Genomic DNA, 25,282 nt, shown 5'->3' on the forward strand with positions numbered 1-25,282 from the left:
CCTCCCCAACATCACTATTACTGTTTGGAAGTCTGTACAAATCTCCCACTAGCGTTTTCTGCTCCTTGGTATTCCGTAGCTCCACCCATACCGATTCCACATCATCCAAGCTAATGTTTTTCCTTACAATTGAATTAATTTTCTCTTTAACCAGCAACGCCACCTCGCCTCCTTTTCCTTTCTGTCTATCCTTCCTAAATATTGAATACCCCTGGATGTTGAGTTCCCATTCTTGGTCACCCTGGAGCCATGTCTCCGTGATGCCAACTACACCGTATCCGTGAACTGCTATCTGCACAGTTAATTCGTCCACCTTATTCCGAATACTCCTCGCATTGAGGCACAGAGCCTTCAGGCATGCCTTTTTAATGCACTTAGACCCCTTAGAATTTTGCTGCAAAGTGGCCCTTTTTGTTTTTTGCCTTGGGTTTCTCTGCCCTCCACTTTTACTCATCTCCTTTCTGTCTTTTGCTTCTGTCTCAATTTTGTTTCCCTCTGTCTCCCTGCATTGCTTCCCATCCCCCTGCCATATTAGTTTAACTCCTCCCCAACAGCACTAGCAAACACTCCTCCTAGGACATTGGTTCCAGTCCTGCCGAGGTGAAGACAGTCCGGTTTGTACTGCTCCCACATCCCCCAGAACCGGTTCCAATGCCCCAGGAATTTGAATCCCTCCCTGCTGCACCACTGCTCAAGCCACGTATTCATCTGAGCTATCCTGCGATTCCTACTCTGACTAGCACATGGCACTGTAGCAATCCCGAGATTACTGCTTTTGAGGTCCTACTTTTTAATTCAGCTCCTTAAATTCGTCTCGGAGGACCTCATCCCGTTTTCTACAATATCGTTGGTACCAATGTGCACCACGACAACTGGCTGTTCACCCTCCCTTTTCAGAATGTCCTGCACCCGCTCCGAGACATCCTTGACCCTTGCTCCAGGGAGGCAACATACCATCCTGGAGTCTCGGTTGCGGCCGCAGAAACGCCTATCTATTCCCCTTACAATTGAATCCCCTATCACTATCGCTCTCCCACTATTTTTCCTGCCCTCCTGTGCAGCAGAGCCACCCACGGTGCCATGAACTTGGCTGCTGCTGCCCTCCCCTGATGAGTCATCCCCCTCAACAGTACTCAAAGCGGTGTATCTGTTTTGCAGGGGGATGACCGCAGGGGATCCCTGCACTACCTTCCTTGCACTGCTCTTCCTGTTGGTCTTCCATTCCCTATCTGGTTATGGACCCTTTACCTGCGGTAAGACCAACTCACTAAATGTGCTATTCACATCATTCTCAGCATCGTGGATGCTCCAGAGTGATCCCATTGCGGGTCATGAATTCTTTAAATTCGACACTGGTGAAACATGGCCCGTTGTCACTGACCAGTATGTCAGGCAGGCCATGGGTGGCAAACAATGCCCTCAGGCTTTCAATGGTGGCAGTAGCGGTGCTTCCCGACATTATTTCACATTCAATCCATTTTGAAAAAGCAACCACCACCACCAGGAACATTTTACCGAGAAACGGGCCCGCATAGTTGACATGGATCCTCGACCATGGTCTGGAGGGCCAGGACCACAAACTTAGTGGTGCCTCTCTGGGCGCGTTGCTCAACTGAGCACACACGCTGCATTGCCGTACACAGGACTCTAAGTCAGAGTCGATACCAGGCTACCACACGTGGGATCTGGCTATCGCTTTCATCATTATTATACCCGGGTGTGTGCTGTGGAGATCCGAGATGAACGTCTCCCTGGCCTTTTTGGGTAGCACTACGCGGTTACCCCACAACAGACAGTCTGCCTGAATGGACAGCTCGTCCTTTCACCGCTGGAACGGCTTGATTAGTCCTTGCATTTCAACGGGGATGCTGGCCCAGCTCCCATGCAGTACACAGTTTTTTAATCGGGACAGCAGAGGATCTTGGCTGTTCCAAGTCCTAATCTGGTGGCCCGTGACAGGTGATTTATCATTTTCAAATGCTTCCATGACCATCAACAAGTCTGCGGGCTGCGCCACCATCAACAAGTTTGCAGGCTGCGCCATTTCCACCCCTGTGGTGGGCAATGGTAGCCGACTGAGAGCATCCGCACAGTTCTCGGTGCCTGGCCTGTGGCGGATGATATAGTTATCCGCTGATAGCACGAGTGCCCACCTTTGTATGCAGGCTGAGGCATTAGTATTTATCCCCTTATTTTCAGCGAACAGGGATGTGAGGGGCTTGTGATCGGTTTCCAGCTCAAATTTGAGGCCAAACAGGTACTAATGCATTTTCTTTACCCCGAACACACACGCTAATGCCTTTCTCAATCATGCTGCAGGCCCTCTCGGCCTTAGACAAGCTCCTGGAGGCATAGGCGACAGGTTGCAACTTCCCCGCAACGTTAGCTTGTTGTAATACACACCCGACTCCGTAAGACGACGCATCACATGCTAGCACAAGTCTTTTACACGTGTTATACAATACAAGCAGCTTGTTGAAGCATAAAATGTTTCTGGCTTTCTCAAAAGCAATAACTTGGTTTTTTCCCCATACCCAGTTCTCACCTTTATGCAATAGCACAGGTAGTGGCTCTAAGAGGGTGCTTAACCCCAGTAGGAAGTTACCAAAATAGTTGAGGAGTCCCAGGAACGACCGCAGCTCCATGACGTTCTGTGGCCTGGGTGCATTCCTGATAGCCTCTGTCTTGGCGTCTGTGGGCCGAATGCCATCCACCACGATCTTTCTCCCCACAAACTCCACTTCTGTTGCCATGAAGGTGCATTTTGATCTCTTCAGCCGCAGCCCTACGCGATCCAGTTGCTGGAGGACCTCCTCCAGGTTTTGTAGGTGCTCGACGGTGTCCCGACCCATAACCAATATGACGTCCTGAAAAACCACAGTGCGTGGTACCGATTTGAGTAGGCTCTCCATGTTTCTCTGGAAGATCGCTGCAGTCGACCGAATTCCAAACGGCATCTGTTGGAGATGAACAGTCCCTTTTGCGTGTTGATGCAGGTGAGGCCCTTCGAAGACTCCTCCAGCTCCTGCGTCATGTAGGTCGAAGTCAGGTCGAGCTTGGTGAATGTCTTGCCTCCTGCCAGCGTCGCAAATAGGTCGGCTGCCTTAGGTAGTGGGTATTGGTCCTGTAGCGAGAAACGATTAATAGTTACTTTATAATCGCCGCAAATCCTGACCGTGCCATCACTTTTGAGTACTGGAACAATCGGGCTGGCCCACTTTCTGAATTCCACTGGGGAGATGATGCCCTCGCGTTGCAGCCTGTCCAGCTCGATTTCCACTCTTTCCCTTTGCATGTGAGGTACCGCTCGCGCCTTGTGGTGAATGGGTCGTGCCTCTGGGACCAAGTGGATCCGCACCTTCGCCCGGAAAAGTTTCCAATGCCTGGCTTAAAAAGGGAAGGAAATTTGTTAAGAACCTGGGTACATGAGGCCTCATCGACATGCGATAGCGCTCGGATGTCATCCCAGTTCCAGCGGATTTTGCCCAGCCAGCTCCTTCCAAGCAATGTGGGGCCATCACCCGGGACAACCCAGAGTGGCAGGTCGTGCATCGTGCCCTCGTAGGTGACCTTGACCATGGCGCTGTCCAGGACAGTGATGAGCTCTTTTGTGTATGTCCTCAGTTTCATGTGGATGGGGCTCAGGGCTGGTCTGAGTGCCTTGTTGCAACACAGTCTCTCAAACATCTTTTTACTCATGATCGATTGGCTAGCGCCAGAGTCCAGTTCCATGGCTACGGGTTTTACATTTTACATTTAGCATTATAGGTGGGCATTTCGTCGAAAATGTGTGCACCCCGTGTACTTCAGCATCTGCCTCCTCACTGAGGCTCGAAATTGCTTTGATCCACCATGGATCGATCTTCCTCTGCCACATGGTGGTTAGCAGGTTTTGCAGAGCTTGCGGCATGAATAGGTTGAATGGAAGCCTCCACAACGCCAACAAGGTGTGAATTCCCTTGCATTCATCCTTTGTTGCGGACTCTGAGTCATCTGGGTCACCTGAGGCCTGCTGGCAGTTGCAGACTCGTGGTTTCTGCCCTGTACATTTCTGCTCGCAAACACAGTCCCAGTTAATTTATGAACATTGCTAGCACTTGTGTGCTGAGAGATTTGTTTGGTGTTATCACTAGTGGACATAAACGCCTGTGCTATCGCAATGGCTTTACTGAGGTTCGGTGTCTCCACAGTCAAAAGTTTTCGTAGGATGGTCTCGTGGCCAATGCCCAGTACAAAAAAGTCTCTGAGCATCTGCTCCAGGTAGCCATCAAACTCACATTGTCCTGTAAGTCACTTTAGCTCAGTGACGTAGCTCGCCACTTCCTGACCTTCAGACCACCGGCACGTGTAGAACCGATACCTCGCCATCAGCACGCTCTCCCTCGGGTTAAGATGCTCCCTAACTAGTGTACACAGCTCCTCATACAACTTATCTGTGGGTTTCAGCGGAGCCAGAAAATTCTTCATGAGGCTGTAGGTCGGTGCCCCGCAGACTATGAGGAGGACCGATCTCCTTTTTGCAGCGCTTCCTTTTCCGTCCAGCTCGTTGGCTACAAAGTACTGGTCTAGCTGTTCGACATAGGCTTCCAAGTCCTCACCCTCCGAGAACTTCTCCAGGATGCCCACGGTTTGCTGCATCTTTGCGTTAGATTCGTATGCTCATCGCCAGTTATTGTGTTCCGAACACAGATGAGACTGCACATCGGGAGGTTAAAGTAACAGTGACCTCAGTCTTTATTAAGACACTCCAGAATGAGGAACAGGCCTTAGGGGCCGGCTTATATACAGTGCTCCCAAGGGATGCTGGGATCCTTTGGGACTTCAGGGGATGCGCTCCCTGGTGGCGAAACATGGGAGTGCATGCTTTACAGATACACAACACCTTTCTTCTTGTATTTTTAGTGGTGCAGCAAATATGAGGGAAAGGGGAAATCTTAATCTTGTCTCTATACATGAACAACAGACAGTTTGAAAACACAAAGGCAGAGAATGAAAACATCCAGGTCTAGGAAACAGGATAAACATTTGGCCAAAGCACTTACTGTGCTATAAATAAAACTGGTAGCACAAAGGCAAAGGCTGAAAGAGATAAGCTGGGTAAACGCCTAAAAGTGCGGCCTGGGCAAAACCTGCAAACTGCATATTGGTACTTACATAAGGTTGCATTATAGTATAAGAATAGAACCAGATTCCCTTTAACTTCAGAGTGTTCTTGAGGGTCAGGACCTGGTGGGCGGGAGCTGGTCGCTCCAGGACTTGTGTTGTTCTCTAGGGTCGGAGCGTGCTCTCAAGGTGGTCGGAGCCTGGGAACCAGGTTGTATTACTTGCATGTTATTTCCTATAAATGGAAGGTTAAATCAATCAGTGTAATAAAGCTTGTTATAAAAAATACTCATGCGTGAATCACACACAGAGTTATTGTCGCCGGACTAACAACCCTTTCTTGTGATGGTAACGACGAAGAAATCTGCTAACACAGCTACATTGTTATTTACCCGACAGGCATATTTACAATGCAGTATACTAGATGAACTTTGGATTGGACTCGATGACCGTGTTGAAGAAGGGAAGTGGCGCTGGGTGGATGGTACAGATTATGCTTCAACTGTCAAGTGAGTATGGGTTTGTATCACACAGTAAGGTCATTTTCACTTTCACTGCCTGGACAGTAATCTGACAGAGTGCATCGTCCAACATATTGAACCCACTCAAATTTTATCCCATTGCTTTCTGCCCTCCAGTTTTCTTTCTATCTCTGTGGCCATGTCCCCTTAATGCCATGTGCCATTATCTTCACCATGAATCCCTTATCCATAAATCTGTTCTGTGATACTTGATAAAAATGCTTTTGGAAATCTATAAAAACCTCATGTGCTGCATTTCCTTTTTCTCTCGTTATTTTTTCAAAGAATTTGATCGGTTTGGTCAAGCGTGACCTTCCTTTTAGAGGTCCATGGGATTGGCCCTGATTAACTCATGTTTCTCCCAGTGCTCAGTATTTCAGTTTACCAACTGAAGGGAGACTAACTGGACTATAATTCCCTGGTTTGTCCCAGTTCTCTATATTGTTTTAAAGAGAAGGGTCCCATTTCCCCCTCTCCACTCCTCTCGCACAATTCGCTGTTCATAGAACTTTCAAAAATTATAATCAGAGCTTTCAAAATTTCTGTTCCAGCTTCCCCAGGATCCTCGGGTTTCAGTAAGTTCTTTCGTACCATTACTTTTTGAATAATAATCTCCATTATCTGTCTTGCACCCTCCACTGCGGGTTGTACAATCCCAAAATTCATCCACCTTGAACACCCATGCATCGTCCTAATTTATTAACTCTGCCTCTCTCCCACTCACACCGTCCCCATCTCTCAGGAACCCAACCCAACACAGTCTATCCTCTCCCTCCCCCACACCATCTCCATCTCTCAGTAACCCAACCCCACACAGTCTATCCTCTCCCTCCCCCACACCATCTCCATCTCTCAGTAACCCAACCCCACACAGTCTATCCTCTCCCTCCCCCACACCATCTCCATCTCTCAGTAACCCAACCCCACACAGTCTATCCTCTCCCTCCCCCACACCATCTCCATCTCTCAGTAACCCAACCCCACACAGTCTATCCTCTCCCTCCCCCACACCATCTCCATCTCTCAGTAACCCAACCCCACACAGTCTATCCTCTCCCTCCCCCACACCATCTCCATCTCTCAGTAACCCAACCCCACACAGTCTATCCTCTCCCTCCCCCACACCATCTCCATCTCTCAGTAACCCAACCCCACACAGTCTATCCTCTCCCTCCCCCACACCATCTCCATCTCTCAGTAACCCAACCCCACACAGTCTATCCCCTCCCTCCCCCACACCATCTCCATCTCTCAGTAACCCAACTCCACACAGACTATCCTCTCCCTCCCCCACACCATCTCCATCTCTCAGTAACCCAACCCCACACAGTCTATCCTCTCCCTCCCCCACACCATCTCCATCTCTCAGTAACCCAACCCCACACAGTCTATCCTCTCCCTCCCCCACACCATCTCCATCTCTCAGTAACCCAACCCCACACAGTCTATCCTCTCCCTCCCCCACACCATCTCCATCTCTCAGTAACCCAACCCCACACAGTCTATCCTCTCCCTCCCCCACACCATCTCCATCTCTCAGTAACCCAACCCCACACAGTCTATCCTCTCCCTCCCCCACACCATCTCCATCTCTCAGTAACCCAACCCCACAGTCTATCCTCTCCCTCACTCACACCATCTCCATCTCTCAGTAACCCAACCCCACACTGTCTATCCTCTCTCTCCCTCACACTGTCTCCATCTCTCAGTAACCCAACCCCACACAGTCTATCCTCTCCCTCCCCCACACCATCTCCATCTCTCAGTAACCCAACCCCACACAGTCTATCCTCTCTCTCCCTCACACCACCTCCACCTCTCAGGAACCCAACCCCACACAGTCTATCCTCTCCCTCCCCCACACCATCTTCATCTCTCAGTAACCCAACCCCACACAGTCTATCCTCTCCCTCCCCCACACCATCTCCATCTCTCAGTAACCCAACCCCACACAGTCTATCCTCTCCCTCCCCCACACCATCTCCATCTCTCAGTAACCCAACCCCACACAGTCTATCCTCTCCCTCCCCCACACCATCTCCATCTCTCAGTAACCCAACCCCACGCAGTCTATCCTCTCCCTCCCCCACACCATCTCCATCTCTCAGTAACCCAACCCCACACAGTCTATCCTCTCCCTCCCTCACACCGTCTCCATCTCTCAGTAACCCAACCCCACACTGTCTATCCTCTCTCTCCCTCACACCACCTCCACCTCTCAGTAACCCAACCCCACACAGTCTATCCTCTCCCTCACTCACACCATCTCCATCTCTTAGTAACCCAACCCCACACTGTCTATCATCTCCCTCCCTCACACCGTCTCCATCTCTCAGTAACCAACTCCACACTGTCTATCCTCTCCCTCCCAATGTGCCTATAAAAAGCCTGTTACTGCCCTTCATGCTTTAGCTATTGTCTCTCGTACTCCCTCAGTCTTTCTAATCTCTATTGCAATAGCTTTCCTATATTCTCTATACTTGGCCCAACGGTCTTCATCATCTGCTTTGGGAATGCTCAATTCACCTTTTTAAGTTATACAGTTTGATAGAATCATATAGCACAGAAGGAGGACAATTTCTCTGCATCATCTCGAAGGCCTTGATATCCTCTCTAAAGTGCGGTGCGCAGAACTAGCATAGCCTCCTTGCTTTTGTACTCTGTTTATAAATCCAAGGATCACATTTGCTTTTTTAACAGCCTTATTAACTTGTCCTAGTACCTTCAAAGATTTGTGTACGTAAAATCCCAGATCTCGCTGGTCCTGCAATCCCCTTTAAAATTTCGTTTACACTATTCCATTTAGGACTGGAGAATGGCAAATGTTACACCTTTGTTCAAAAAGAGTATAAAGATAAACCCAGCAACTACAGGCCAGTCAGTTTAACCTCAGTGGTGGGGTAACTTAAAGAAACGATAATCCGGGACAAAATTTAACAGTCACTTGGACAAGTGTGGATTAATTAAGGAAAGCCAGCATGGATTTTTTTAAAGGCAAATTGTGTTTAACTAACTGAGTTTTTTGATGAGATAAGAGAGGGTTGATGAGGACCTCAAAGGTAGTAATCTCGGGATTGCGACCAGTGTCACGTGCTAGTCAGAGTAGGAATCGCAGGATAGCGCAGATGAATACGTGGCTTGAGGAGTGCTGCAGAAAGGAGGGATTCAAATTCCTGGGACATTGGAACCGGTTCTGTGGGAGGTGGGACCAGTACAAACCGGACGGTCTGCACCTGGGCAGGACCGGAACCAATGTCCTAGGGGGAGTGTTTGCTAGTGCTATTGGGGAGGGGTTAAACTAATATGGCAGGGGGATGGGAACCTATGCAGGGAGACAGAGGGAAGTAAAATAGGGGCAGAAGAAAAAAATATAAAGAAGAAAAGTTAAAGTGGAGGGCAGAGAAACCCAAGGCAAAAATAAAAAAGGGCCACATTGCAGCAAAATTCTCAAAGTATGTTAAAAAGGCAAGCCTGAAGACTCTGTGCCCCAATGTGAGGAGTATTCAGAATAAGGTGGACGAATTAACTGCACAGGCAGCAATTAATGAATATGATATCATTGGCATCACGGAGACATGGCTCCAGGGTGACCAAGGCTGGGAACTCAACATCCAGGGGTATTTAACATTTAGGAAGGATAGACAGAAAGGAAAAGGAGGTGGGGTAGCATTGCTGGTTAAAGAGGAAATTAATGCAATTGTAAGGAAGGACTTTAGCTTGGATGATGTGGAATCTGTATGGGTGGAGCTGTGGAATAACAAAGGGCAGAAAACGCTAGTGGGAGTTGTGTACACACCACCAAACAGTAGTAGTGAGGTTGGGGACAGCATCAAACAAGAAATTAGGGATGCGTGCAATAAAGGTACAGCAGTTATCATGGGCGACTTTAATCTATGTATAGATTGGGCTAACCAAACTGGTAGCAATACGATGGAGGAGGATTTCCTTGAGTGTATTAGGGATGGTTTTCTGGACCAATATGTTGAGGAACCAACTAGAGGGCTGGCCATCCTAGACTGGGTAATGTGCAATGAGAAAGGATTAATTAGCAATCTTGTTGTGCGAGGCCCCTTGGGGAAGAGTGACCATAATTTGGTAGAATTCCTTATTAAGATGGAGAGTGACACAGTTAATTCAGAGACTAGGTTCCTGAACTTAAGGAAAGGTAACTTCGATGGTATGAGACGTGAATTGGCTAGAATAGACTGGCAAATTATATTGAGGGTTGTCGGTGGATAGGCAATGGCAAACATTTAAAGATCACATGGATAAACTTCAACAATTGTACATCCCTGTCTGGAATAAAAATAAAACGGGGAAGGTGGCTCAACCATGGCTAACAAGGGAAATTAAGGATAGTGTTAAATCCAAGGAAGAGGCATATAAATTGACCAGAAAAAGCAGCAAACCTGAGGACTGGGAGAAATTTAGAATTCAGCAGAGGAGGACAAAGGGTTTAATTAGGAGGGGGAAAATAGAATATGAGAGGAAACTTGCCGGGGACATAAAAACTGACTGCAAAAGCTTGTGAAGAGAAAAAGATTAGTGAGGACAAACGTAGGTCCCTTGCAGTCGGATTCAGGTGAATTTATAATGGGGAACAAAGAAATGGCAGACCAGTTGAACAAATACTTTGGTTCGGTCTTCACGAACGAAGACACAAATAACCTTCCGGAAGTACTAGGGGACCGAGGGTCGAGTGAGAAGGAGGAACTGAAGGATATCCTTATGAGGCAGGAAATTGTGTTCGGGAAATTGATGGGATTGAAGGCTGATAAATCCCCGGGGCCTGATAGTCTGCATTCCAGAGTACTTAAGAAAGTGGCCCAAGAAATAGTGAATGTATTGGTGATCATTTTCCAACAGTTAATAGACTCTGGATCAGTTCCTATGAACTGGAGGGTAGCTAATGCAACACCACTTTTTAAAAAGGGAGGGAGAGAGAAAACAGATAATTAGCCTGACATCAGTAGTGGGGAAAATGTTGGAATCAATTATTAAAGATGAAATAACAGTGCATTTGGAAAGCAGTGATAGGATCGGACCAAGTCAACATGGATATATGAAAGGGAAATCATGCTTGACAAATCTTCTGGAATTTTTTGAGGATGTAACTAGTAGAGTGGACAAGGGAGAACCAGTGGATGTGGTGTATTTGGACTTTCAAAAGGCTTTTGACAAGGTCTCACACAAGAGATTGGTGTGCAAAATTAAAGCACATGGTATTGGGGGTAATGTACTGACGTGGATGGAGAACTGGTTGGCAGACAGGAAACAGAGTGTCGGGATGAATGGGTCCTTTTCAGAATGGCAGGCAGTGACTAATGGGGTGCTGCAGGGCTCAGTGCTGGGACCCCAGCTATTTACAATATACATTAACGATTTAGATGAAGGAATTGAGTGTAATATCTCCAAGTTTGCAGATGACACTAAACTGGGTGGCGTTGTGAGCTGCGAGGACGCTAAGAGGCTGCAGAGTGACTTGGACAGGTTAGGTGAGTGGGCAAATGCATGGCAGATGCAGTATAAGTAGATAAATGTGAGGTTATCCATTTTGGGGGCAAAAACACGAAGGCAGAATATTATCTGAATGGCGGCAGATTAGGAAAAGGGGAGGTGCAATGAGACCTGGGTGTCATCGTATGTCAGTCATTGAAAGTTGGCATGCAGGTACAGCAGGCAGTGAAGAAAGCAAATGGTATGTTGTCCTTCATAGCTAGAGGTTTTGAGTATAGGAGCAGGGAGGTCTTACTGCAGTTGTACAGGGCTTTGGTGAATACTGTGTTCAGTTTTGATCTCCTAATCTGAGGAAGGACATTCTTGCTATTGAAGGAGTGCAGCAAAGGTTTACCAGACTGATTCCCGGGATGGCTGGTCTGACATATGAGGAGAGACTGGATCCGACTGGGCCTTTATTCACTGAAGTTTAGAAGGATGAGAGGGGATCTCATAGAAACATATAAAATTCTGACGGGACTGGACAGGTTAGATGCAGGAAGAATGTTCCCGATGTTGGGGAAGTCCAGAACCAGGGGACACAGTCTAAGGATAAGGGGTAGGCCATTTGGGACTGAGATGAGGAGAAACTTCTTTACTCAGAGAGTTGTTAACCTGTGGAATTCCCTACCGCAGAGAGTTGTTGAGGCCAATTCGTTGGATATATTCAAGAGGGAGTTAGATGTGGCCCTTTCGGCTAAAGGGATCAAAGGGTATGGAGAGAAAACAGGAAAGGGGTACTGAGGTGAAAGATCAGCCATGATCTTATTGAATGGTGGTGCTGGCTCGAAGGGTCAAATGGCCTACTCGTGCACCTATTTTCTATGTTTCTATATTTCTGTGATGTGGTATACATAGACTTGCCAGCAAAGTTGAAACCCATGGAATAAAAGGGACAGGGGCAGCATGGATACAATATGACTAAGTGACAGGAAACAGAAAGTAGTGGTGAACAACTGTTTTTTGGACTGGAGGAAGGTATACAGTGGTGTTCCCCAGGGGTCGATACTAGGACCACTGCTTTTCTTGATATATATTCATGACGTGGACTTGGGTGTGCAGGGCACAATTTCAAAATTTGCAGATGACACCAAACTTGGAAGTATAGTGAACAGTGAAGGGGAAAGTGATAGACTTCAAGAGGACATAGACAGGCTGGTGGAATGGGCGGACACGTGGCAGATGAAATTTAATGCAGAAAAATGCAAAGTGATATCCTTTGGTAAGAATAATAAACTGAAGCAATATCAACTATAGGGCACAATTCCAAAAGGGGTGCAGAAACAGAGAGAGCTGGGGGTATATGTGCATAAATTGTTGAAGGTGGCAGGGCAGGTTGAGAAAGCAGTTAAAAAAGCAGACGGGATCCTGGGCTTTATAAATAGAGGCATAGAGTACAAAAGCAAGGAAGTTATGATGAACCTTTATAAAACACTGGTTCAGCCTCAACTGGAGTATTGTGTCCAATTCTGGGCACCAGCTTTAGGAAGGATGTGAAGGCCTCAGAGAGGGTGCAGAAGAGATTTACAAGAATAGTTCCAATGATGAGGGACTTCATGATAGACTGGAGAAGCTAGGTTATTCTCCTTAGAGCAGAGAAGATTTGATAGTGGTATTCAAAATCATGAGAGGTCGAGATAGAGAGAAACTATTCCCTTTGGTGGAAGGGTCAAGAACCAGAATATACAGATTTAATGTGATTGGCCGAAGAACCAAAGGCACCATGAGGAAAATCTTATTTACACAGCGAGTGGTTATAATCTGGAGTATTGGTGGAGGCAGATTCAATCGTGGCTTTCAAAAGGGAATTGGATAAGTACCTGAAGGAAAACAAATTGCGGGGCTATGGAGAAAGAGACTCGATGAAATGCTCTTGCAGAAAGCTGGCACGGTCTTGACGGGCCGAATGGCCTCCTTCTATACGCTGTAACTATTCTATGATGCTATGATTCCATATTGCCCCTCCTCATTCTTCCTTCCAAAATGAATCACTTCATCCTGCTCTGTATTAAATTTCATCTGCCATTTCACCTATCTGTCTATGTCCGTCTGATATCTGTTACTATCCTCCTCATAATTTACTACATTTCCGAGTTTTTGTCATCTGCAAACTTTGCACTGAATAGGTCAGACCTCAGTTTTCGATACACTTATGAACATATTAACAGTGACGAAGAGGTAAAGACCTGCTGGTCCATCCAGCCTGTCCCACACAATTGCGATACCTGGTGTATCACAATATATACAATCTCCACCACACCCGAACCCATTTGATCTCCTGGGAGAGAGGAAAAAACCCCAGGCCAATTTGTGACGGGGTGGGTCGGGGGGGGGGAGGGGGCGGGGTGGTGCGGATCTGGGAAATTCTTTTTCGATCCATCTAGGTGATTAAAACTAATCCAGGAGATCACTGGCCTTGAATTTCCAGCAGCACCTACCAGCAGCCCCACCCAGAAACAGGTCCTGCTCTCACTTGAAGGAATTCAGTGAATCAGTGTCCACCGTATGAGCCGGCAGCCTGTTCCATTGGCTCACTATTCTCTGGGAAAGGACCACCTCCTGACATCTAACCTGGATCTAGCCACATACAACTTAAAATTGTCACTCCTGATCCTCCCTAACCTGATAAACTGTCAACTGAAACACAATCTATTCCTTTCATCATCTTATAAACCTCAATCAGATCACCTCTAAGTCTACACTTCTCTAAGGTGTAGAGCCCCAAATAGTTTAGCTTATCTTGATAATTAAGATGCTTTATACTGGGAATTAGTCTGGTGGCCTCCTCTGCACCCCTTCCGAAGCCTCAATACCAGCCATCATGTGAGGAGACCAAAACTGGATTCCAAGTGCGACCTGATCAAGCACAAAATACTAGACCCCGTCTTATACTGAATTGTCGTATGAATGCACACCAACACCCTGTCACTCTAGCTATCGCCACACGGCATTGCTCATGTTCTTTTAGAGCTGGATGCACTAGAATGCCCAGGAATCTTTCTTTCTCCATCTTCTTTAATGTATTTCAATAAAGGGTGAATGTGCGTTGAGCATTCACCCTGCCCACATGCATAACACTGGACTTTTCCAAATTAAACATCATTTGCCAGTCATGATTCCAATCTCTCAACACATAAAGATCCGCCTGAAGCCCTCGAGCATTGTCTATATTCCTAACGCTTGCACACATCTTGGTATCATCTGAAAATTTGCAGATCATGCCTGGCGGGATATTTTCAGATGGGTTAGAGAGAGGAAAAAAAAGGAGGGGGTCGCAGTATTGATTAAAGAAACAATTACAGCTGTGAGGAGGGATATGATGTTAGAAGGATCATCAAATAAGGTCATATTGGTCGAATTGAAGAACAAAAAAGGGGCGATCACACTGCTGGGATGTACTATAGACCCCCAAACAGTCAGAGGAAGACAGAAGAGCAAATATGCAGGCAAATTTCTGAGAAGTGCAAAAACTATAAGGCAGTACTACTACGGGATTTCGACTACCCTAATATTAATTGGGATAAAATTAGTATGAAAGGTATAGAAGGTGCAGAATTCGTAAAATGCATTCAGGAGAACTTTTTTAGCGAGTACGCAGCAAGCTCAACAAGGGAGGGGACGGTTCTGGACTTAGTTTTAGGGAATGAAACTGGGCAGGAAAGAGGAGCAGCTCTGACCATCATTTTCCAATCTCTCTGGCTGCGGGTGTGGTGCCAGAGGGCTGGAGGACTGCTAATGTTGCACCTTTGTTTAAAAAGGGAGAAAAGGATAAGAACCGAAGAAATAAGAGGAGTAGGCCATATGGCCCTCGAGCCTGCTCTGCCATTTAATACAGTCATGGCTGATCCGATCATGGACGCAGGTGCACGTCCCTGCTCGCTCCCCATAACCCCTTATCGGTTAAGAAACTGTCTGTCTCTGTCTTAAATGTATTCAATGTCCCAGCTTCCACAGCTCTCTGAGGCAGCAAATTCCACAGATTTACAACCCTCTGAGAGAAGAAATTCCTCCTCATCTCAGTTTTAAATGGGTGGCCCCTTTTTCCAAGATTATGCCCCGTAGTTCTAGTCTCCCGTTTAAGTGGAAACATAGTCTCCGCATCCACCTTGTCAAGCCCCCTCATAATCTTATACATTTCGATAAGATCACCCCTCATTCTTCTGAATTTAATGAGTAGAGGCACAACCTACTCAACCTTTTTTCATGTCAATCCCCTCATTCCCGGAATCAACCGAGTGAACCTTCTCCAAAGCAAGTATATCCGTTCTTAAATATGGAAACCAAAACTGTACACAGTAATCCAGGTGTGGCCTCACCAATACCCTGTATAACTGTAGCAAGAGGTGATCTTATCGAAACGTATAAGATTATGAGGGGGCTTGACAAAGTGGATGCAGAGAGGATGTTTCCACTGATGGGGGAGACTAGAACTAGAGGGCATGATCTGAGAATAAGGGGCTGCCCATTTAAAACTGAGATGAGGAGAAACTTCTTCTCTCAGAGGGTTGTAAATCTGTGGAATTCACTGCCTCAGAGAGCTGTGGAAGCTGGGACATTGAATAAATTTAAGACAGAAATAGAGGGGATAAGGGGTTATGGAGATCGGGCAGGGAGGTGGAGCTGAGTCCATGATCAGATCTGCCATGATCTTATTGATTGGTGGAGCAGGCTCGAGGAGCCGTATGGCCTACTCCTGTTCCTATTTCTTATGTTCTTATGTCACTCATTACAAGGGGATTCTTTACTAATCCTGTCTCATTACACAGGACCAGATCTAAGATAGCCTGCCCCCTGGTTGGTTCCGTTACATACTGCTCAAGGAACCGTCCCTTATGCACTCGATGAACACTTCCTCAAGGCTATCCTGACCAATTTAATTTGTCCAATCAATATGGAGGTTAAAATTACCCATGATTATTGCTGTTCCCTTTTTACAAACCCCCACTATTTCTTGGTTTATACTCTGACCAACAGAGTTGCTACTGTTCGGGGACCTTTAGACTACGCCCACCAGTGACTTTTTCCCCTTATTATTCCTTATCTCCACCCAAACTGTTTCAACACCCTGATCATTTGAGCTAATATTCTTTCTCACTATTGCAGTGATTCCATCCTTTATCAACAGAGCTACACCACCTCCTTTTCCTTTCTGCCTGTCCTTCCGAATTGTCAAGTCCCCCTGAATGTTTAATTCCAGTCTTGGTCACCTTGCAACCACTTCCCTGTTATGGCTACCAGATCATACCTATTTGTAACTATTTGTGCCGACAGCTCATCTAATTTGTTACGAATAGAAACATAGAAACATAGAAAATAGGGGCAGGAGTCGGCAATTTGGCCCTTCGAGCCTGCACCGCCATTCAATAAGATCATTGCTGATCATTCCCTCAGTTCCCCTTTCCTGCTTTCTCTCCATACCCCTTGATCCCCTTAGCCGCAAGGGCCATATCTAACTCCCTCTTGAATATATGCAATCAACTGGCATCAACAACTCTCTATGACAGGGAATTCCACAGGTTAACAACTCTCTGAGTGAAGAAGTTTCTCCTCATCTCAGTCCGAAATGGCCTAACCCTTATCCTAAGACTATGTCCCCTGATGCTGGACTTCCCCAACATCGGGAACATTCTTCCCGGATCTAACCTGTTCAGTCCCGTCAGAATCTTATACGTTTCTATGAGATCCCCTCTCATCCTTCTAAACTCCAGTGAATAAAGGCCCAGTTGATCAAGTCTCTCCTCATATGACAGTCCAGCCACCCCTGGAATCAGTCTGGTGAACCTTTACTGCACTCCCTCAATAGCAAGAATGTCCTCCCTCAGATTAGGAGACCAAAACTGAACACAATATTCCAGGTGAGGCCTCACTAAGGCCCTGTACAACTGAAGTAAGACCTCCCTGCTCCTATCCTCAAATCCCCTAGCTATGAAGGCCAACATACCGTTTGCCTTCTTCACCGCCTGCTGTACCTGCATGCCAACCTTAAATGACTGATGAACCATGACACCCAGGTCTCGTTGCACCTCCCATTTTCCTAATCTATCGCCATTCAGATAATATTCTGTCTTCCTGTTTTTGCCCCCAAAATGGATAACCTCACATTTATCCACATTATACTGCATCTGCCATGCATTTGTCCACTCACCTAACCTGTCCAAGTCACTCTGCAGCCTCTTAGCATCCTCCTCACAGCTCACACCGCCACCCAGTTTAGTGTCATCTGCAAACTTGGAGATATTGCACTCAATTTCTTCATCCAAATCGTCAATGTATATTGTAAAGAGCTGGGGTCCCAGCACTGAGCCCTGTGGCACTCCACTAGTCACTGCCCGCCATTCTGAAATGCACCCGTTTATCCCGACTCTCTGCTTCCTGTCTGCCAACCAGTTCTCTATCCACGTCAGTACATTACCCCCAATACCATGCGCTTTGATTTTGCACATCAATCTCGTGAGCGGGACCTTAGCAAAAGCTTTTTGAAAGTCCAAATACACCACATCCACTGGTTCTCCCTTGTCCACTCTGCTAGTTACATCTTCAAAAAAATTCCAGAAGATTCGTCAAGCAAGATTCCTTTTTCATAAATCCACACTGACTTGGACCGATCCTGTCACTGCTTTCCAAATGTACTGCTATTTCATCCTTAATGATTGATTCCGACATTTTGCCTACTACTGATGTCAGGCTAACCGGTCTATAATTACCCGTTTTCTCTCTTCCCTCCTTTTTTAAAAAGTGGTGTTACATTAGCTACCCTCCAGTCCATAGGTACTGATCCAGAGTCGACAGACTGTGGGAAAATGATCACCAATGCATCCACTATTTCTAGGACCACTTCCTTAAGTACTCTGGGATGCAGACTATCAGGCCTCGGGGATTTATCAGCCTTCAATCCCATCAATTTCCCGAACACAATTTCCCGTCTATAAGGATATCCTTCAGTTCCTCCTTCTCACTAGACCCACTGTCCCCTAATACATTCGGAAGGTTATTTGTGTCTTCCTTCGTGAAGACAGAACCAAAGTATTTGTTCAATTGGTCTGCCATTTCTTTGTTCCCCATTATAAATTCACCTGAATCCGACTGCAAGGGACCTACATTTGTCCTCACTAATCTTTTTCTCTTCACATATTTACAGAAGCTATTGCAGTCAGTTTTTATGTTCCATGCAAGCTTCCTCTCATACTCTCTTTTCCCCCTCTTAATTAAACCATTTGTCCTCCTCTGCTGAATTCTAAATTTCTCCCAGTCCTCAGGTTTGCTGCTTTTTCTGGTCAATTTATATGCCTCTTCCTTGGTTTTAACACTATCCTTAATTTCCCTTGTTAGCCACAGTTGAGCCACCTTTCCCGTTTTATTTTTACTCCAGACAGGGATGTACAATTGCTGAACTTCATCCATGTGATCTTTAAATGTTTGCCATTGGTTATCCACCATCAACCCTTTAAGTATCCTTTGCCAGTCTATTCTAGCCAATTCACGCCTCATATCATCGAAGTTACCTTTCCTTAAGTTCAGGACCCTAGTTTCCGAATTAACTGTGTCACTCTCCACCTTAATAATGAATTCTACCATATTATGGTCAATCTTCCCGAAGGAGCCTCGCACAACAAGATTGCTAATTAGTCCCTTCTCATTACACATCACCCAGTCTGGGATGGCCAGCTCTCTAGTTGGTTTCTCTACATATTGGTCGAGAAACCATCCCTAATACACTCCAGGAAATCCTCCTGCACTGCATTGCTACCAGTTTGGTTAGCCCAATCAATATGTAGATTAAAGTCGTCCATGATAACTGCTGTGCCTTTATTGCACACATCCTTTATATCTTGTTTGATGTTGTCCCCAACCTCACAACTACTGTTTGGTGGTCTGTATACAACTCCCACTAGCGTTTTCTGCCCTTTGGTATTCCGCAGCTCCACCCATACCAATTCCATATCATCCAGGCTAATGTCCCTCCTTACTATGGCATTAGTTTCCTCTTTAACCAGCAATGCCACCCCGCCTCCTTTTCCTCTCTGCCTATCCTTCCTAAATGTTGAATTCCCCTGGATGTTGAGTTCCCAACCTTGGAATACCCTGGAGCCATGTCTCCGTGATGCCAAATACATCATATCCATTAACTGCTATCTGCGCAGTTAATTCGTCCACCTTATTCCGAATACTCCTCGCATTGAGGCACAGAGCCTTCAGACTTGTCTTTTTAACACACTTTGCCCCTTTAGAATTTTTCTGTAATGTGGCCTTTTTGATTTATGCCTCTGCCCTCCACTTTTACTATTCTCCTTTCTATCTTATGCTTCTGCCTCCATTTTATTTCCCTCTGTCTCCCTGCATAAGTTCCCATCCCCCTGCCATGTTAGTTTAACTCCTCCCCAACAGCATGAGCAAACACTCCCCCGAGGACATTGGTTCCGGTCCTGCCCAGGTGCAGACCATCCAGTTTGTACTGGTCCCACCTCCCCCAGAAGCGGTTCCAATGTCCCAGGAATTTGAATCTCTCCCTTTTAAGAACAGAAGAATTAGGAATAGGAGTAGACCATCTCGCCCCTCGAGCCTGCTCCGCCATTCAATAAGATCATGGCTGATCTGGCCGTGGACTCAGCTCCACTTACCCGCCCTCTCCCCGTAACCCTTAATTCCCTTATTGGTTAAAAATCTATCTATCTGTGACTTGAATACATTCAAGGAGCCAGCCTCAACTGCTTCCTTGGGCAGAGAATTCCACAGATTCACAACCCTCTGGGATAAGAAATTCCTTCTCAACTCAGTTTTAAATTGGCTCCCCCGTATTTTGAGGCTGTGCCCCCTAGTTCTAGTCTCCCCTACCAGTGGAAACAACCTCTCCGCCTCTATCTTGTTGATCCCTTTCATTATTTTAAATGTTTCTATAAGATCACCCCTTTTCCTTTTGAACTCCAACGAGTAAAGACCCAGTCTACTCAATCTATCATCATAAGGTCACCCCCTCATCTCCGGAATCAGCCTAGTGAATCGTCTCTGTACCCCCTCCAAAGCCAGTATATCCTTCCTTAAGTAAGGTGACCAAAACTACACGCAGTACTCCAGGTGCGGCCTTACCAATACCCTATACAGTTGCAGCAGGACCTCCCTGCTTTTGTACTCCATCCCTCTCCTCACTCCTCAAGCCACGTTTTCATCTGGGCTATCCTGCGATTCCTACTCTGACTAGTTCGTGGCACTGGTAGTAATCCTGAGATTACTACTTTTGACGTCCTACTTTTTAATTTAGCTCCTAGCTCCCTAAATTCGTCTCGTAGGACCTCATCCCATTTTTTTACCGATATCGTTGGTACCTATGTGCACCACGGCAACTGGCTGTTCACCCTCCCTTTTCAGAATGTCCTGCACCCGCTCCGAGACATCCTTGACCCTTGCACCAGGGAGACAACATACCATCCTGGAGTCTCGGTTGCGGCCACAGAAACGCCTATCTATTCCCTTTACAATCGAATCCCCTATCACTACAGCTCTCCCATTCTTTTTCCTGCCCTCCGGTACAGCAGAGCCACCCACGGTGCTATGAACTTGGCTATTGCTGCCCTCCCCTGATGAGTCATCCCCCTCAACAGAACCCAAAATGATGTATCTGTTTTACAGTGTGAATTCAGATAAAGAGCTTTTAAATGTGTTTTCTTACCATTTCTCCTGCTATGGCCTCAGTTTCTTATACACTCTTATGTTTATCGATTCTGTCCCTTCCTGTTGCGCCCTGGTTTTCGTTTTCCTCAGTGCTACCCGGCTCTATTGCCTTCACCTTGTTCATTGAGCTTTTAGGTTTCTGCTCACCTGAACCCTCCCCCCCACTAATTAGTTTAAAGCCCTCTCTGCAGCGTTAGTTATTTGGTTCGCCAGAACCCTAGCCCCAACACGTTCCAAGTGGAGTCTGTCCCGACTGAACAGACCCCTCTTAGCCCAGTACTGGTGCCAGTGCCCCAGGAACCAAACCCAATTCTCCCACACCAGTCTTTGAGCCACAAGTTTAGCTCTCTGATCTTATTTAACCTATGTAAATTTGCTCGTGGCTTGGGTAGTAATCCAGAGATTATTACCTTTGTGATTCTGCTTTTTAATTTGGCCCCTAGCTGCTCATAATCCATTAGCAGAACCTTCTTGTCTGTCCTATCTATGTCGTTGGTACCCACGTGGACCACGACAACTGGATCTACCGCCTTCCACTCCATGTTCCTCTCCAGCTCCGAGGAGATGTCCTTAACCCTGGCACCGGGCAGGCAACACAGCCATCGAGACTCACGCTCACGGCTGCAGAGAACTGTATCTATCCCCCTAATGATCCTGTCCCCTACGACTACAATGTTTCTTTTTACTCCCCCCATTTGAATGGCCTCCTGTGCCACGGTGCTGTGGTCAGTTTGCTCATCCTCCCTGCAGTCTCTGCTCTCGTTCACACAGGGAGTAAGAGCCTCGAACCTGTTGAACAAGAGCAAGGGTTGAGGCTCCTCCATCACTACCTCCTGAATCCCCATACCTTCCTGACTCGTAGTCACACGCTCCTGTCCTTGACCGCTAGCCAAATCTGAGTTAGTTAACCTAAGTGGTGTGACTATCTCCTGGAACACAGTGTTCAGGTAACTCTCCTCCTGCCTGATGTGTTGCAGTGTCTGCAGCTCAGACTCCAGCTCATCAATGCTGAGCCGAAGTTCCTCGAGTTGCAGATACTTATTGCAGACGTGGCCATCGTGGACTTCAATGGGGTCCACCAGCTCCCACATGTTGCAGCACTGACACATCATCTGTCCTGCCATCTTAATGTAATTAATTAATTAATTCAGTTTTATTTTTAGTCCCACCAATGCCACAGAATTCTAACCCTTAGTAAAACACACACTACTGCTATTAAGAAAACAGTTGATTAAATAATTAAGCAAGAAAAGCAAGAAAGGAGAACTCACCAACCAATCACTTCCCTGCTTTCCTGGGATAGTCCGAATAATTACAGGCCAGTCAGCCTAACCTCAGTGGTGGGAAAACTACTGGAAAAAATCCTGAGGGACAGGGTAAATCTTCATTTGGAAAGAAATGGATTAATCAATGACAGTCAGCATGGATTTGTAAAGGGATGGTCATGTCTGATTAATTTGATTGAATTTTTCGAAGCGGTAACCAGGAGGGTCAATGAGGGCAGTGCGTATGATGTAGTGTATATGGATTTTAGCAAAGCTTTTGATAAGGTTCCACAAGGCAGACTGGTCAGGAAAGTAAAAGCCCATGGGATCCAGGGCAAAGTGGCAAGTTGGATCCAAAATTGGCTCAGAGGCAGGAAGCAAAGGGTTGATGGATGTTTTTGTGACTGGAAGGCTGTATCCAGTGGGGTTCTTCAGGGCATTATTGCTGGATCCCTTGCTTTTTGTGGTATATATCAATGACTTGGACTTGAATGTTGACAATATGATTAAGAAGTTTGCAGATGACACTAAAATAGGCTGTGTAGTTCATAATTAAGAAGAAAGCTGCAGACTGCAGGAAGATATCAATGCACTGGTCAGGTGGGCAGAACAGTGGCAAATGGAATTCAATCCAGGTAAGTGTGAGGTAATGCATTTGGGTAGGTCTAACAAGGCAAGGGAATACATATTAAATGGTACGACACTGAAAAGTGTAGAGGAACAAAGGGACATTGGAGTGCAGGTCCACTGATCCCTGAAGGTAGCAGGCCAGCTATGTAAGGTACATGGAATACTTGGCGTTATTAGTCGAGGCATGGAATTCAAGAGCGAAGACGTTGTGCTTGAACGGCATAAAACACAAGTTAGGCCGCAGCTGGAGTACTGCTTGCAGTTTTGGTCACCATATTACAGGAAAGATGGGATTGCACTGGAAAGGGTGCAGAGGAGATTTACAAGAATGTTGCCTGGACTATTTTAGCTACGAGAAAAAATTGGAGATGCTGGCTCTGTTTTCTTTGGGAGAGAGGAGGCTGAGGGGAGACCTGATTGAGGTGTATAAAATTATGAGGGGCCTGGATAGAGTGGATAGGAAGGACCCATTTCCCTTGGCTGAGGGGCCAACAATCAGCGGGCATAGATGTAAAGTAATTGGAGGGAGGTTTAGAGGAGATATGAGGGAAATTTCTTCACACAGAGGGTGGTGAGGTCTGGAACTCACTGCCTGAAAGGGTGTCGAAGCAGAAAGCCGCACCACATTTTACAAATATTTGTCCGTAGCCCTGCAGGTTACGGCACTTTAAGTGCACATCCAAGAGCTGGAAGGTGGGATTAGGCTGGAGAGCTCTTGGTCAGCCGGCACGGACATGATGCACCGAAATGGCCTCCTTCCATGCTGTAAATTTCTATGATGATTCTATGATTCTAAGGGGTATCAGTGGGATGGCAGTTTGATGGCAGTGATCATAATTCAGTTAGATTTAGGGTAATTATGGAAAAGGACAAAGATAGACGAGGAATAGAAGTACGAAACTGAGATGTGATTTAACCAAAGTGGACTGGAAACAGCTATTTGAAGTGTCAGAGCAATGGGGTGCATTCAAGGAGGAGATTGTGAGGGTTCAGAGTATGTTCCCTTAAAGAACAAGGTTGGGACTAACAAATCTAGAGCCCTTGGTTGTCAAGGGGCATACAAGGTAGGATAAAGAAAAAAAGGAGGCTGATGACAGATACTGACGGCTCAGTACCCTCGGAGTATAGAAAGTGCAGACGTGAAATCAAAAGGGAAATTAGGAAAGCGAAGAGAGAGCATGAAAAATATTCACAAGTAAAATCAAAGAAAACCCAAAGATGTTTTATAAATACATTGGCCCCAAGTTTCCACATGATTTGCTCCTGATTTTTAGGAACAACTGGTGGAGAACGGAGTATCTTAGAAATCGCAATTCTCCACATTTAAGTTTTCTGCAGTTCTAGTCAGTTAGAACAGTTTCACTTTTGAACAGAATTTTTTTTTCTAAAAGGGGGCGTGTCCGGCCACTGACGCCTGATTTGAAAGTTTCCACAGTGAAAACGTACTCCAAACTAACTTAGAATGGAGCAAGTGAAGATTTCTGTAGGCCTGAAAAAACCTTGTCTACACATTAAAAAATCAGGCGCAGGTTACAAATTAGGCGTCCGGAACGAGGTGGTGGGGGGAGGGGGGAGGGAACTCATTAAATTCGACAATAAATCCTTATTTATACTTCTACAAATATTATACAAATAAATCCAACCTGAATAAACATTTATAAGCAAAGAAAAGATTAAATAAACCATCTTCCTACCTGTGTGAAAGTGCTTCAGGCAGGGAGAAGGCTGCAGGAAGCCTCACAAGTTGAAGCAGCCGTTCCCGACGGCGGGGGGGGGGGGGGGGGCAGTAAGGGCCCGACCGACGGCAGCAGCCGTTCCCGACGGCGGGGGGGGGGGGGGGGCAGTAAGGGCCCGACCGACGGCAGCAGCCGTTCCCGATGGCGGGGGGGGGGGGGGGGCAGTAAGGGCCCGACCGACGGCAGCAGCCGTTCCCGACGGCGGGGGGGGGGGGGGAGGCAGTAAGGGCCCGACCGACGGCAGCAGCCGTTCCCGACGGCGGGGGGGGGGGGGGGGCAGTAAGGGCCCGACCGACGGCAGCAGCCGTTCCCGACGGCAGTGGGGGGGGGGAGGCAGTAAGGGCCCGACCGATGGCAGCGGGGGGGGAGGCAGGGAGGAGGCAGCCGTTCCCGATGGCGGGGGTGGGGGAGGCCCCCCTGCCGTCGGTCGGGCCCGTCGGGAAACAGCTGCCTCAACTTCTGAGGCTACCTGCAGCCTTCTCCCTGCTGCAAGAAGCCTCAGTGCTGATCATGGAAGGGCAATGCGGTTTTATTAAAAAATGTTAAAAATTGAACACCTACAAAGAACCAGAAAAATGGCCGAGTGCCAATGTTTCCTTCACACTGCGCGTGCGCGAACGCTCCAACGCGCACGTGCAGGGTTGCCGGCACGAAAAGAACTCATTTAAATGGTACCCGCCCCCTCCGACGTACAAAATCGGCGCGAGTGGTAGGCTCCGCCCCCTGGGTGTCGCGCCAAGCTGACATCAAGCTGCAAAGCGCTCGAGAATAGCGCGTTTTTTTTCAGGCGCCGTTTTCGGCGCGCAAAACGGGCGCCCAGCTCGGAGGGGCCTTGGGGCCATAAAGAGCAAGAGGATATCTAAAG

General features: G+C 46.9%; 1 protein-coding gene across 1 annotated transcript in view; it reads left to right on the plus strand.

Moving 5' to 3' along the window:
* Positions 1-25,282, plus strand: part of LOC139244058 (CD209 antigen-like protein C) — a 77,952-nt gene that overhangs the window by 42,386 nt on the left and 10,284 nt on the right. The window contains exon 5 of the mRNA XM_070870960.1: positions 5,503-5,612. Coding sequence (XP_070727061.1) covers positions 5,503-5,612 — 110 coding nt within the window. The remainder of the gene's footprint in view (positions 1-5,502; positions 5,613-25,282) is intronic.

This window comes from Pristiophorus japonicus, unplaced genomic scaffold (genome assembly GCF_044704955.1).
Source record: "Pristiophorus japonicus isolate sPriJap1 unplaced genomic scaffold, sPriJap1.hap1 HAP1_SCAFFOLD_201, whole genome shotgun sequence".
Taxonomy (NCBI): domain Eukaryota; kingdom Metazoa; phylum Chordata; class Chondrichthyes; family Pristiophoridae; genus Pristiophorus; species Pristiophorus japonicus.